The sequence below is a fragment of the Callorhinchus milii genome, unplaced genomic scaffold (genome assembly GCF_018977255.1).
Source record: "Callorhinchus milii isolate IMCB2004 unplaced genomic scaffold, IMCB_Cmil_1.0 Scaffold2, whole genome shotgun sequence".
Taxonomy (NCBI): Eukaryota; Metazoa; Chordata; class Chondrichthyes; order Chimaeriformes; family Callorhinchidae; genus Callorhinchus; species Callorhinchus milii.
In genome coordinates, this window is record NW_024704743.1 from 16,931,113 (window position 1) to 16,947,433 (window position 16,321).

Genomic DNA, 16,321 nt, shown 5'->3' on the forward strand with positions numbered 1-16,321 from the left:
CCTTAAAGCTCTTAAAGCTTCAAGCTATTGCTATTGATGTTGGATGTGAGATAACAACAACAAATCACATTTGTACAGTAATTTCACATCAGAAGGACGTCCCAAGTTGCTAAAATAGGATAACAATGATTTTCTTCCTTTGGACAGTACTTCCGAGTTCCATGTTAAATTGAACAGAATTCCAGTGTGTTTTCTGAGTGTTTAATGTGAGCTGGTCAGGAGTTGAATCCATCTCAGATTGTATCGAAAGCAGTCACAGACATCATCGAACCCATGCTTGCAACTGGCAGAATGGTTCACACTAATCTCACCAATTTTCACTTGTAAAGCACCTTCCCTATACAATAACACTATTTGAAAAGAGGTTTTTGAAGGATTACCCCAAGAAAGTATGTGCTGCAACTCTGCCTTTGCCCCATATCCCTTGATACCCTGACCCAACAGATATCTATCCACCTCAGTCTTGAACTTGAATGGATCCAGTATCCACAGCCTGTTGGGGGAAGAGAGTTCCAGATTACCATTGAAGAGTGAAGGGTATCAATACATAACAGATCACAGGTCCATCAACGGAACGAGTATTTGCTGCTGCAAATCTTGGAATAACTCCCACCACCTTAAACTTGCTTTGGGTATGAATAATTTGGCGAGTGACTTTTGCCTTTTTGTTTGTAGGGGAAAAGTGGAGTTGGATCTCCTGGTCTCAAAGGTGAGAAGGGTGAGGCGGGATTGCCGGGTATTCCTGGGTCCCCCGGGCCAGTCGTTGTTCCTACAGTTCCAGCAATACCTGGCCCACCGGGTCCACTGGGCCCACCAGGTCTGCCGGGCAAAGATGGTCCAAAGGTGAGTAACATTTCATCTTTGTGGTACATTTTGAATGCGGTCAAAATATTTTATTCTCAGAGCTTTGTCTAACCTAACCGAGGACACCGGAGTCCCAAATGATCTCAGCTTGAAGCCCATTGCTTGATCATTTAGGGTTAGGCAGGATTTTGGAAAATTCTTGTTACTCAGTCTTAATTTAGAAGCGGGTTTTCCACAGTTCTTAAAACAACCTGCAGAAAACCGGTATCTCGGTGAAGGTTGAAAAATTCTGTACAACCTTAAACGTTAAGACTTTGTTCTACATGCTGAGATGATTGTTGTCTAAGGTAGACCAGCGCCTGCTCTGTGTTCTCCCCACAGCACCAACCAGCATAGACTTGTTGGCAGCAGCTGGGATGTTGTCCAACTGATAAGGGTTATACTACGTCAAATACCAGTGAAACTCTGCAGCAAACTGCTGCCTAAGCAATCGGATGGTCTCATCTCTCGCATGACTGCATGTTGAAACCAGTTTGTGCTGGAATTTGGGCTTTGGTAAAAAGCTACAATACAAACCTTTAACCACTGTGTCACTGCCTGCCTATTTTTGAGAGGAGCGGCTCATTTTAACACTTTTCACTAAATGTGCCTTTTCATTTGCAGGGTGTACCTGGAAAAGATGGAAAACATGTAAGTGCTTTAAATTATGACAAGGCGCCTTTGCGCTATATAAAAAATGTTTCATTTGTTCAGTGTGCAGTGATTCACAGGAACATGTTCCTCATGTGTGCTCTCCTTAACCAGACACCTGGTTTATATGTCCTTCCAAACAATCCTTGTAAAACCCTCATCATTGTCCCCAAAAGAAAAGGAAAATATTTTAGGTGACGGAAAAATCACATCAACATAAGAATTTTGTTCCATTGTAGATATAAAGATACCATTCAACAGGAAACTATCAAGTTCATTTTAAAGAAGGAAACTTGAATTTTTATAGCACGTTATCACATTTCAAAGAACTTCACAGGTAATTACAGTCGGGAAAAGTGACTGCCTCTTACTAAATGTCACTTTCAAGGTGATCAATCAATTTATATGGAGGATTGTTGCCCAGGAAATTGGAAGAAATTCTCTTTTCAAGAAGTGTAATGGGATCTTTAACGTTAACCTGTGTGTCAGCCTGGCTCAGCTGGTAGTACTCTCGCCTCTAAGCCAGAAGGTTACAGATCCAAGCTCCATGTCGGGACATTGTACTCATGTAGTCTATGCTGACACTCCCAATTCAGTGCTTGGGATGTGCTGCTTTACTGGAGGTGCCATGTCAGATGAGACATTAAACCGAGGCACCGTCTTCCTGGTTGATAACTGGTTATCAATTTCATGGTTGTTTTATGGGACATTGCTGTGTGTACAAATTGGCTGCTGTGTTCACCCACAAAATATACAGTTACTCCACTTTATTCTATATTGTGTGAAGCTCTTTGAGACATCATACTGATGTGAAAGATCCCATACTAAATGTAAGGATCATGATTATGAAGCTGAAGACCAGGCAAACATGACCTTGGTTTAACACCTGATCCAAAGAACAGCAATACAGGGTTGATTAATAATATATTGGAGCATCGTCCCAGAATATGAGTTTATGTCCCAGCATGGAATTTAAAACTGCAATGTTCATCCCCAAACTGACTTTGAACAGGAAGAAAAATAGATCATCATGCGGAGATGTTTGAAACAGCAGAGACACTTTATTATATCAGTAATTTATTTGATTTATGACTGACGGAGAGCTCATTCTAAGCTGGAGAGTAGAACTGAAATTTAATTTCATAGCTAAAATTCTATCAACAAATGCAGACAGAAGCACCATTAATTATAAGAGGAAAGAGAGTAATTGAGAAAAACCTGAAGTGCGTGGTAATGAAGTGGAAATAAAACATTTAATTGTTCATGAATTCTTAACTGCAGAACAGCACTTAACCCCCAAGTGTAAATGAGTTGCAATGAATAACCTTGCCGAGCTATGCCGCCCACACTCAGTTGGGCTTTCCACAAATTATATTATCACAGTGTGTTCGCAAGCACTTATACGATGCATGGTTCATTGTGTTTGCCACCTGGAGGACATTACTACAAGTTGTGGTTGTTGTTGTTGAACTGGTTTCCATGGAGAAGACACATACATTTGGTCACTCACTCCATGACTGTTTGTGGAACATGGCTGTACGCAATTGCCTGCTGCGTTTATATATTTATAATCTACTATTACAACTACAACTTGCATTTATATAGCAGCCCTCACACAGGAGAGTGTCCCAGAGCTCTGGTATGGTCTGTGAAGCCAAACAACAACGGATTGCATTTGTATAGCGCCTTTCACGTCGGGAGGACGTCCCAAGGCACTGGACAGTCAGGGTTTCGGACCTGAGTTAGGGGTCGGGATTGGGGAGGGTGGATGGCAGTGGGGGAAGCAGGGTGATTGAAAGCACAATCGAAGAGGAGGGTCTTGGACTGGGTCTTGGAGGGGGCGAGGTGAAGGGACTGCGGGATGGAGTTCAAGAGTGGGGGGGCAGAACAGCAGAAGGCCCGCCTGCCAATAGTGGGGCAAGCGAGGCGGTGTTCGTGAAGCAGGCTGGAGCCCACTGGAGGGAGCGAGCAGAATGGTAGGGGGTTAGGAGGTCGCAGAGGTATGAGGGAGCAAGACCATGGAGGACTCTGAAGGTGAGGACTAAGGTCTTGAACTGTATCCTCTGTGTGATGGGAAGTCAGTGGAGTCGGACGAGGAGGGAGGTGATAGGGTCACGGAGCCTGGTGCGGGAAAGGACATGGGCTGCAGAGTTCTGGATAATCTGCAGCCTATGGAGGGAGGAGTTGGGGAGGTCGACAAGCAAGGAGTTTGCGTAGTCAAGCCTGGATGTAATGAAAGCATGTATGAGGGTTTCGGCGGCCTGTGGTGTGAGACAGAAGCGGAGCCGGGCAATGTTGCGGAGGTGAGGGAAGGCAGAGCAGGTCATGGCGCAGATGTGGGGTAGAAAGGATAGTTGAGGGTCAAACAAGATGCCAAGGTTCCGGACTGGCTTAGTAACGTGGAGTGTACATCCATGGATGGTGATGCTGTCAGCGCCTGAGGTGAGGAGGCGCTGACGGGAGCCAATCAAGAGAGCCTCAGTCTTGTTGATGTTCAACTGAGGAAAATTAGCTTTCATCCGACTTGATGTCTGACAGTCTGGAGTCAAGGGTGGAAGCAGAGAGGTAGAGTTGGGTGTTATCCACATACATGTGGAAGTTGACCCCATGTCTGCGGATGATGTCACCAAGAGGGAGCATATAGATGTTGAGGAGGAGGGGACCAAGGACAGATCCTTGAGGAACACCGCACGAGACGTTCCGGGCGCTAGAGGAGAAACCATTGTGGAGATGAAGTGGAGGCAATGTGAGAGATAGGATCTGAATCAGTCAAGGACAGAGCCATGGAGGTTGAGGTGAGGAGAGGCGATGGATGAGGATAGAGTGGTCTACGGTGTCGAAGGCAATAGAGAGGACAAGAAGGATGAGGAAGCAGAGGGAGCCCTGGTCGCAGATGGACAGAATGTCATTGTCATTTTGACCAGGGCTGTTTCTGTGCTGTGGGCTGCACGGAAACCCAATGGGAGGGGTTCGTGAGGGGAGTGGCGGGAGAGGAAGGAGCGAAGCTGGGAAGCAACAACTCGTTCCAGGACCTTGGAGAGGAAAGGTTAATCAAGTATATGATAGGCTGGTTAATCAATGGTCAGTTGATAGCACTCTCCTCACTGAGTCAAAAACTTGTGAGTTTAAGACCCACATTAGGAATTTTAGCCCATAGTGAAGACTGACTATCCAGTGCGATGCTGGGGATGAGATGTTAAACTGGGGTCCCATCTGCTTGTTCAGGTGAATGCTAAAGATCCCATAGCACTATTCAAAAAGAGAGGGGAGTTTCTCCTGGTGTCCTGGCCAACAATCCTCCAGATAAATTATTCATTCACTTCATGACTGTGGGACATTGCTATGTGCAAAACTGGCTGCTAAATCACCTACATAATCTTTCCACTTTATAGTAAACCCTGTGAAGTGCTTTGAGTCTAGGCTACAAGCTCAAAGTGCTCTTGTGGATTTGGTAATCAAAATTTAAATTCTCTCAGGCTTCAATTGAGATTTATAATAATCCTTATATTTGATATTATGTCCTTCACATCAGGAAGACGTCTCAGTGCGTTTTACAAGATGTACTGCAATTGTAATGAATAACTGTGTACTTTGTAGACAAACTTCTCGGTAAATAAAATATGTTTAATTCTTTCAGTCTTTTAATTCTTTTGTTGTTTAAATTCAGGGTGAACAAGGACCTGCTGGATTTCCAGGAACTCCAGGTGATCTGGGCCCCAAAGGAGAGAAGGTACATATATTTGGACTGTAAATTTCACCCCTATAGCCCATCCAGGGCTGATATTTCCTGTCCATGTGATACTCCCTCCAGATTTCATACTAACATTTTCAGCTCACACATTGGACTTCATCTGAACCCTTTTAGTGAGATACTAGCTACTTTTGAATTTTTTGTTCAGTAAAAAGCTGGGGTCCCACAAACCAACAGCTGAAGCGCGAGACACAGAAATCCAGGGTCTTGGGCACGGTCTCTCTGAACCCACCATTCAGACCTGTGTTGGGCAGGGAGTCAGCTTCCTGCCCTTTAAGTGTGACAGCTTTTACATAAACCCCAGATTTCAGTGCCTAATGTTGGATTCCAGTTATGTAATTTATTTTGTCAGCCAGGTATCTGATATGTGCGGAAAGCCATCACCAGACTTAAGACTATTCACACCAGTCTGAGAGATCCATATGTAGAACCATGGAAATGTACAGCACAGAAGAAGACCATACGGCCCCTCATGTCTGTGCTGATTCCCTCAAGAGAATTCCTTTCAGTCCCATCCAATATGTATTATACCCACACATGGAGATTTCCCTATGGCTGGAATTGAATGCATACAAGTGGGATCCACCCTGCTACCAAATTCCAGAGAGTATTAGATACAGGTTGACAAGAGCCTTGACTTGGGGACCCCAGATTGTGCATTGGGTCCTCCTGGAGTTTAACCTAACAAAACTACAAAGCACTGTCTGGCAAGCTCGATTTCCTCCCCCTCAAGGAGGATAGAGTTTACGTCGTCTTGTGACTCAAACTGAAGGCTTCACCTTTTAATTCTCAGCAACTGAGAATATGAATGACAGTTGTGCAATGTTGCATCTCAACAAGATTTGCCACGCACCCACTAAGGGCACATTGTAAATGCTTCATAATCCAAACTGCGATTATAATCCAAACTAGAGAATAGAAACCAGGGGTAGCACAGAATGGATGCTGGTGAGTAAGGTACAGTATAGGTGTCATTTATTATGAGTTAGCTGGAGGATCGTGTTGCATCCAAGCCGAGAACCAGGAGAGCCCCTTTATCTCTCTAGATGTAAGTGTGAGGATGACAGTGGAGTGTCAACTCAGTCTGTTTTACCAGTATTCTGGTGCCTGGTTCCAAGCATTGGAAGGGGAAAACTGCCCTTTCTCCAGCACTCACCGTGACCGCTGATGTTCAATATCATACAGCAAATCAAGGTTCCCCTGCCCTTTCTTCCCTGAAGTGGAATATTTCAGGTTTCCATTAATAATGCACAAGCTGTGTGTCGCTGTCACGTTGTAGGCCAGTGTGTGGCAAATGCTGTTTCTCTAGTAGAAGGGTAATGTGAGAAATCAAGCAATTCAACACTACATATTCTGACAGTGTGTCAGAAAGGATGCCTGTCCCCTCTATTTTCATGTGTCTATGTTGGAAGCAGTGTTGTTTTTGAGGGAGTGTTGAAGATGCTAATCTTGAATATGAATGTTTTCTTTGTTTTAAGAGTAAAGTAGATAAGTATCTGAAAGGAGAAAGAAAACGGGGAGAAAAGTGGTGGAAGGGACGAAATGGAAAGCTCTTTCAGAAAGCCAGTCCAGCACGATTAAATGAATGGCCTTCTTCTGTGCTGTAAATTTTTATGGCTTTGTGGTTGTATTGCTTAGTGTTGATAGAGATGACCCGTATGTATATTCACCTTGCCCAGTCTAGCAGATACCTCTTTAATAGCATCAGTGGCATGTTTGATGTTTATCATATCACCAGTGTCTTTTTGGTTAGATTCCCTAAAGACATAGGAGGTTTTTAACAAGATTTTTCAGGTTTTTCTTGATTGAATATTTCTTGATTTATGGCCTATGATACAAGATAAGATAAACAATTTTTTTTGTGGAAATAAAGGAACTGTATGCTGGTATGCAGGGAGTTTAGGGAGAACTTCTTTATTCAGAGGGTGGTGAGAATCTGAAACTAACTGCCAGAGAAGCATTATAAAATATATAGAAATACATGAAATGTTACTGAAACAAGAGCCATTATAACAACCTCCAGTGGATAAATCATCATACAAACAATTGTCTTTCAATAAACACGGCATAGACCAGTTGGGCCGAATGGCCTGTTTCTGTGCTGTATATTCTAATGTATTATAAAGTGTTCTGTAGTAACTAATGGAACTTATGCAGAGTGTGGTAAGAATTGGATCTCATTGCCGAAGCTGTGGTTGAAGCACAAAGAATCAATGTATTTAAGAGGAAACTCGATGCATACATCATAATAATAATACTAATAATCCTTGCATTTGATATAGCGCTTTTCACATCGGGAGGATGTCCCAAAGCGCTTCACAGAACACACTGTAAAGTGAATTGACTGTATATTTGTGGGCGAATGCGGCAGCCAATTGCGCACAGCAATGTCCCACAAACAGTCGTGGATTGAAAATGAACAATTTATTATTGTTTTTGGTTTTGGAGGGATTATTATTGGGCAACTTGCCCAAGGTTTCGCCCTGCCTGGAATTGAACTCAGGTCTCTCGCTTGCAAAGCGTGTTCTCTAACCACTGAGCTACAGGACTCCACATGAGCGAGAAGGGAATAGAGGGGTGTGGGAGAGGGGTTAGGAGGGGTGGAGGCTCGTATGGAGTAAATACATCAGCATGGTCTAGTTGGCCAAAAGGCCAATTTCCGTGCTGGTAACTATGTTATTCTATGTAACTACTCTGTACAATTCTGTGTAACTTTCTAACCTACTGTTTGGTGTGTTACTTAATTTCCCATTTAGGGTGATCCTGGATTTTCTGGTCACCCAGGCCTACCTGGTCTTCCCGGTCCTCCTGGCCCACCTGGTCCTTCCACTCAACTCGTGAGTAAAGCTGATTTAACCTAAACAGCCATTTCCTCTCTAACCAGTCTTTGTTCTATAGCTATTTAGTTTGAGTCAATTACAGGTATTATGGATGCTCTACATTATGTCCCTCGTGCCCTCCGTTCCACTATTGGTGACCGTGTTTTCAACCACTACCCCCCCAAACACTGGAACGTTCTTCCTCTAACCCTCCAGCTTTCCCCCTCTTTCCCCATTTTCAGGTTGCACCTGAAGACATTCCCCTTTGATCATGCCTACGGCTCAGAGTCGTGCTCCGCCATTGTCAAGCGCTCTGGGACGCTACCTTGCATGAGGTTGCGTTGTATCAATGGAAGTTGTTGTTGTTGCTCTGTTCAAAGGGCTTTGATAAGGTAAAATATGGAGAGATCGTTTCCACTGATTGATGAATCAGTAACAAGAATACTTTAAGTTGGGGAAGCATCACCAGAAGAAAAACAAGAAAAATATTTATTTTATCCTCAGAGGGTTGTTACAGCATGGACTGTCCTACTATTGAAACTAGTTCCAACATGTAAATATTTGAGGAAACAAATAATATTCCTGCATTTGGTATAGTGCCTTTGATGGTGGGAGGACATCTCAAAGCAAGATTAATTGTGAAATGGTGTGAGTGTATACATTTTTGTGAATGAATAATTGTGGGCGAAAACAATAACAACTATTTCATTGTAGATACTTATAGCTCAATATTAAGGGTGCTCATAGAAGCTGAAAATAATATGCTCTTCTGGTTAAAATAACTTAAATTACTGGTACCTTTAAAGGCTGTTGCTCAGCATTTGGACTGAACAATACTCAAGTTATTTAATACCATTGTGTATCTGTATGTCAGTTTATACATTTTAAGAGATGATGGATATAATGGTAACCACGCAGCTTACCAACACAAGGCTCTGGTAAGGTTCACAGTAGTTGCCCAGCTGTGACCAAAATACCAGCTAACGCATTGCCTTGCAGCCTTCAGAACTTCTCAAGATCTCCATGTCTCAAAGATGAGCCAGACAAGCTGGTTAACTATCAATCATTTAGTGGGTGGCTGTGGACCAGCCTGTACCAAGTGTACGGTTTAGTTCAGGTTCTGGATATCATATCCTCCATGATCAAATACAACAACAAATTGTATTTATATAGCCTGACAATACTCACAGTCAAGCCTCAACCATGATGAATGGGTATTTAGGCCATAAGATTGGGTAAATCAAAGTACTCATCAAGATCCCAGAGGGCTAACAACACCAGCAACAACAGAGAGGAAAGGAAAAGACACACCCATTACTGCACTTAAGCAAAGATTGTAAGCTTTGCCATTGGTAATTGTTAGTAGCATTTAAATACTTTTTCTTTTAGTGTATTGCAATAAACGCTCTTTTTCTTTTCTCTTTTCCCAACACATCAGGGGGTCCTGGGAGTGTCGGAAGGCTCAGGTGTTGATGGGTTTGTGGACAGTGACATGGAAGTAACTCGTGTAAGTGCCTCACTGCTGATCAGGGGGAAGTGCAGCTACTAGGCAGAATTACTGACTTTGCCTGTGTGGGAATCCCACTATCAGCGCAAAGATCAGTCACTCTGATCAGCGCTTCACACTCCCCACCAGTCCTTTGATTCTTTTCCCATCAGGGATTCTGCACCCTTCTCCCACCCTGGTCCTCCTCTTCTACACTGGCCTCCACTACATCACTGACCTCCTATACCATCTCCTATACCACTGACCTCCTATACCATTGACCTCCATATTGATAATATCTTTCATTCTTCATGTAACCCACTTTCTCGCTGATAATTCCAGTCTCTGTGCCTAACATTTCACTCTGCCCGGGATTCAAACCCAGGTCCTCTCGCTTGCGAGGCGAGTCCTCTAACCACTAAGATCCAGGACTGCCTACAGGACAAATACCAAGAAAATATTTTAATAAGCAATTGAACCTGAGCAGTGGCAGAATGGGGGTAGGGTTTAATCAAACAAGAGAAAAAAATAATGTGCTGGTAGGAGAGGAGATGCAATGTGCAATTGGCATTGCTTATGTTTCCTAACATGTATCAAGGTTTTCAAGATGAAAAGGATCTTTTATCTTTCTCTTTTATCCAGTGTGCTGACAAACTTCCAGTAGGAACTGATAGGGTTTGAAGAAAGTGTGATAACTACCAAAGTAAAGTATTTGTTTTAACATTTACTAAATCAATATATCTATTTATGGGCCAAGTTATGATTCAAAAAGAGAAGGGAATTTCTCCTGGTGTCCTGGCACAATAATCCTCCAGATTAAGAACATAAGAAATCCAAACTAAGACGTACAAGCAATCCAGGTCACAGTCTAAACAGTCATAGAAGGTCAGTATAACTGGTTTAGGTTACCAGCGGGTGGGGCACAGGTAGAAGTCTGTCCAACATTTGGTTGACGATTTCTGTCAGGAAGGATTCCTCCCTTCATCTTGTGGAGATTTATTCCAAAATAAATTCCAAACCAGAGGGGACCCGAGGATAATTCTTTTTTACACAGAGAGTTGTTACAACTGTTATGCGCTGCCTGAAAGGGTGGTGGAAATAGATTCAATAACAACTTTCATAAGGGAATTACATGGGTAATTGAAAAGGATATGAGGAGAGCGTGGGGGGGTGGGACTGATTGGGTAGCTCTTCCAAAGAGAAGGCACAGGCACGATGAGCCGAATATTCTATGATTCTATGTTTAAAAGATTTAAATATCTCCTGCCAGTTCTTCCCGTCAGAGGACAATGAATGGCACTTCTTCAATCCCCAGACTTCAGGAGGTTCCTTTAGGCCATAAAAATCATCTATAAATATAATCCAGTTATTTTCTAATAATAAGAAATTTCACAAAAGGTTTCACATGATATAGTGTAAAGTCCAGTAACTGTATTTTGTAGATGTTCGTGACAGCCAATTCATGTCAGTCAATTTGCGTACAGCAATTTTGTTGACCCCATAAAGAATGAGAGGTTTTGATGTATCCTGGAGCACATTCAAACTGTGGGGTTGAAAATAGTAAATGTGCTGTGGATATTGCAGGTATTGCATATTATTATAATTATTATTATTGTTGTGTCTGGAAGATTGTCTGCGGGATCTGTAGAATATGTAATTTCAAGTAAGTATGAGGTACATGTGGGATCTCAGCCGAATACATGTGTGTTACTGCTGGGAGGTTGAACATGGGGGTTGAATTTACGATATCAGTAAACAGTTTTGAAGCATTGATTACAACTTGTTAGTGAATATCAAAGCCTGTTTGGTCTGAAATTTAAAAAAATGTATTTTTTCAATTCCTGAAAGCCAGCAAAGTGTAAGGAGAAGTGGAATGCCATCAGTCCGATGTATTCCGCAGCATAATCAATGGTTTAGAATTTAAATAATTACAAATTACGTTTTAAGAAGAGTTAATTCAGGTTAATTAATACTAGAAGTTAGATTCAATTATTGCATTCCTAAATCCCTCCACCTAATCCCTAACTCTCTCCCAAATCCCTAACTCACTCCCTAAATCCCTAACTCTGCCTAAGTCCATCTACCAAAATTCCTAACTCTCCTTAAATCCCTAACTCTACCTAAATTACTCGCTAGCTCCATTTCAGCTTTCAATATCCGTCTAAAAGATATTCTCTTTCACTGCCTCTATTTGTTGTTGTCTTTATGTAGCACCGTGATAATCTTGATTTTTTTTTCCCGAATTGAATACTCTGAATTACTTTGAATTGTGAACATTATTCTGCAGAATCCCTAACAAGTTCCTTACCTTATCACAGAGTTGTTATGATGTGTCTGTTTTCTAGGGATCCCCTGGGTTGCCAGGGCTTCCGGGGCCTCCAGGTCTCCCTGGTATTCCAGGTCTTCCTGGTCATCCAGATAAAGCGAAGGTAATGGACTCATACTTAGTCGGCTCCTCGGCATCACCTGGGGCCCCTGGCCAGCCAGGACAGGATGGCGCATCGGGTGAGCCAGGTCCGAGAGTAAGTAAACAGCTCTTCACGCCTGGATTTGAACATCATATCTGGTTTTAGCTTTGCTTCTTTGACTGGAAACCTATGTTGGTTGGTGGTGTATTGACATGTTATGACTTTGACATTTTGCAGGACTTTTATGAAGAATTTAGCAGCGCTGGTGAGGTATTAAGATGGACCGTTCAGATCCATTTAACTCCCCCGTGCACTGATTTAAAGAAGTAGGCTGAAAAGGCAGTCATTTTAATTCAGACCATTGAAATTCACCATGTTTCCAGCTCTTTAACACTAGCTTGCATTTATTTATATGCTTATTTATTATTGTTATGTCCTGCTGTATGGTTGTGTACACATTCCACAAGGATGTGACAAGTGATCGGAGTGATTTGTGGGGAAATGCATACAGTAGGGGTGACACAGTAGATCTGTGCTCTCGGCAATGGGAGCATTCTATTGGCGTTCCCCTGTTCCACACATTAATTCCCCCTGGTTGGTTTTGGTGATAAATATGAGACCATGATGTCTGCATAGCGACAAAAAAATGAAATTAATCACCGCAATAATGTTACTTGTGAGGTCACAAATTAGGTGGCAGGTCCTGGAGTGAGTTTCTGGGCCTTATTCGCACATTCTTATCTATGTATCTAGGTGGTGGGAAATTGTCATGGCTTTGGCGATGGGGCATTGGGATTAATTTATTGACTATGATCATCAAAGGGCATGATAGAGTAGATAGTGGGAGATTGTTTCTCCTGGTTGGAGAAACTAAAACCAGGGTCACAACCTTAAAATCAGAGGCCAGCCCTTTCGCACTGAGTTGAGGAAGAACTTCTTCACTCAAAGGATGGTGAATGTATGGAACTCACTACCCCAAAGGGTTGTTGACACTCAGTCCTTGAACATATTCAAGACTGAGATAGATATATTTCTTATTGCAAAAGGGGTTAAGGGATATGGGGACAAGGCAGGGTTATGGTATTAGCTGGAGTTAGATTAGAAGATCAGCCATGATTGAATGGCGGGGCAGGCTTGAAAGGCCTACTCCTGCTCCTACTTGTTATGTTAAAATCTAATAATTTGGTAGAACAGGTTTGATGGCCTGAATGGCCTCCTCCTGTTCCTATTTTCCCTTGTTCAAAGAGCTCTCTCAGCACAGCTGCAACAAGGGAAATTTACAGCTTACTTTGGGCCAGCAGAAAGACGTACAACATTTAGGTGACTCCCACAGTACTGGAGAACCAGCTTGGTGGACTTTATCGCCAAGTTACTCCCATGCCACCATCAGATGTGACTCGAGCATCTTTAAATCTTCTGCCTCTCCCTCACACAAGCAAAAAAGAGTATTCTACTCCCAGGATAACCTGGAGGCCAAAAATAATCCCAAATCCCTGTTCTATATATATCACCTCCTCCATGTGATCTACCGGCATCATTATATCTCCAAATGTTTTCTCCTCCCGCCCCCAACCGTGCACCTGCATTGTATCCCAAGGCTCCATCCTTGGCCCCCTTCATTTCTTCATTTACATGCTCCCTCTCGATGAAGTCATCTGCAGACATGGGGTCAACCTACACAAGTCTGCAGATGACACCCAGGTTTACCAATGTTCTGTCTTCTTGCTTGTCAGACATTTGTTGTTGATGTTGTTGTAAACCTGGATGAGCATCAACATTCTGCAACTGAATGTTGACAAGACAGAGCCATCCTCCTTGGCTCCCATCAACATCTTCTCACCCGCAGCTCCAACCTCTCTAACCTCCCCAGCTCATCCCTCAGACTCACTGAACTTGTGCGCAATCTTAGCGTAAAGTTCGATCCTATCTGTCCTTCCCACCCCACATCCACTTCCTGACCAAGTCCGCTTTCCACCACCTCGCCTCCAACCCCATTGCTCGCCTCCAACCATACCTCACCCACAACGCAGCTGAATTCCTTAGTCACACATTTATCACCTCCCACTTCAATTTTTCAGATATCTGCCTTGCTGGTCATCCCAGCTCTACCACACCTAAAATCCATCTAATTCAAAACTGTATTGTCCGTATTCTCACCGGATTCAAACTCCACACCATCATCACCCCAGTCCTTGCCAGGGTCCACTGGCTCCCTATTGCAGAACCAATCAATTTCAAGATCTTCATAACTTACATCCAAATCATTTCATGCCCTGGCTCCTCCCTACCTCTTTGATCTGCTCACACCTCACACTATTATCCTTTGCTCAGCTGACTCCGAACCACGATCGGAGAATGTGCTTTCAATCACTGCGGCCCAAAGGAACAGAATACTTCAATCTCTCCATCTTGCCACTCCTTGCCCATCTTCAGATTGCATCTGAAGTTCTTTCTTTTTATTTGTCCTCCTAATCTTCCTCTTTATAGTCACCTCCATTCCCTCCCTGGCTTGGCATTAACCTCCGCCACTACTAAGCGCACCAAGAGGCTACTTGCGTGAAGGGCCCTACATAAATATTGTTGTTGTTGCTGCTAAGGCCTGAAATCTCTCCTCGTCTTAGCTGTAAGATCATTTTATCTTAAAATTTAAGACTTTGCAAAATTTGAGACAAATCTTCCATTCTTAGTTTGGAAGCCAATTCTTTTAAGAACTACAGAAAACTGGCTTCCAAATGAAAACAGGGATTTTCCACAATTTGGGGCAATCTTCAATCTTATGATAGAGGGGTCTTACACACGGAGACTAGGTGGAATTTTAAACGCATAGTTGGAGCTGGAGGAATAATTGAGGGTTCGGACTCCACAACATTATACCACACAGTAAAAATCAGCAATAGTTGTGATTTTAGCTTGCTGTAACTAGTGCTCTACTTCAGTTGGATGTCTCCCTTTACCCACTGTTTAAAGCAGGCACTGTGCAGGAACTTGTGTAGAATCTTTAACAGGAGAAAAAACTAATTTGAATGTTTGTGCAAGAGTTTGATAATCGTTTGCTGTGGGCTTGCAAGACAACAAAAGCAGCTTTATTGGTGAAACATGGCTCTGTGCAGGACTGAAGGAAATCTGCCTTTTTATATACATTCAGATATTGGCAAATACTAACTGCTTTGTATTACAGCTCTCACATGGTCCATTTCTTGCTGCTTGGTTGGTTTCTACAGCAAAGAAACAATGTGATTTTAAGTGCATGTGAATTGCAGAGAACTCACTGGGTGAAATCCTGAGGGTCAGTGTGGTATTTAATGCATCACATGAGCAGAGGCAGAACCTCCAATTCTGTTCGCAATGATGAAGGTGGAGTTGGATTTGGAGTTTGATGGTTTTAGATCTTTGACTGCCAATTAGAGTAGTGGCTTTTTATTGAACAATAAACTCATGGCTGGTATCCTACTAACATGTCCAATGTCAGGTCTTGACTTCTCTGACTTCACCATTAAGATCAAGATCGGGGATTGGCACACCCTTATGGTGTAGTGGATAGAGTGGCATCTTTAGGCCAAGAGTTTACTGGTTTGTAATCCCAGCCCACACAGAGTTTGCTGGTCTCAGCCAGGCCTCATGGAGTAGGTTAAACTGGCCTAGGGAGGGGAAAGCCAGAAAGAATTACAACAAATTATACTTGTATAAAGTCCTTCACTTCGGAATGACGTCCCAGGGCGCTGGACAATCAGGGATTTGGGACCCGAGCTGGGAGTTGGGGTCAGGAGGGGTAGAGGGCAGTGGGTTGGGAGGGTAGCCGAAGGCAGGGTCAAAGAGGAAGGTCTTTAGATGGGAACTTGAAAGAGGCACGAGAGGGGTTTAAGTGGAGGGATTGCGGGATAGAGTTCCAGAGTGTGGGGGCAAAGATGCTGAATGCCTGACCACCAATGATGAGGCTAGAAGTGCGGGGCACCTGTAGCAGGCCAGTGTCTGCCGAGCAGATGGAGCAGACAGGCTGATATTGGGTTAGGAGGTCGCTGAGGTAGGGGGGGAGCAAGACCATAGAGGCTTTTGAAGGTGAGAACAAAGGTTTTGAACTCAATTCTCTGAGGGATAGGGAGCCAGTGAAGCCAGGCAAGGATGGGGGTGATCGGTTCATGAAGCTTGATGTGGGAGAGGACACGAGCTACAGAGTTCTGAATAATCTGCAGCTTGTGGAGGGAAGAGTTGGGAAGAGTACGTTCTGTCCTTAGCATGTTCTACTGGGTGTGTGGCAGCCAGGTGAGAGGAGAGGTAGAGATCAAGCTTGGCTGTGATGCCCTCTAAAATTGAGGCTCACTGTCAAGGCTCACAGAATGGTCACTTGTGCAACCAGCGCCCATAG

The 16,321-nt window shown here is 43.3% G+C and overlaps 1 protein-coding gene across 4 annotated transcripts in view; it reads left to right on the forward strand.

The window, feature by feature from the left end:
* The window catches only part of LOC103181551 (collagen alpha-1(XV) chain), a 166,151-nt gene that overhangs the window by 104,342 nt on the left and 45,488 nt on the right, over positions 1–16,321 (forward strand). For all 4 annotated transcript variants that reach the window (XM_042332513.1, XM_007898120.2, XM_007898122.2 and 1 more), the window contains exons 9-14: positions 676–843; positions 1,468–1,494; positions 5,162–5,224; positions 8,002–8,082; positions 9,503–9,571; positions 11,896–12,072. In XM_042332513.1, coding sequence (XP_042188447.1) covers positions 676–843; positions 1,468–1,494; positions 5,162–5,224; positions 8,002–8,082; positions 9,503–9,571; positions 11,896–12,072 — 585 coding nt within the window. The remainder of the gene's footprint in view (positions 1–675; positions 844–1,467; positions 1,495–5,161; positions 5,225–8,001; positions 8,083–9,502; positions 9,572–11,895; positions 12,073–16,321) is intronic.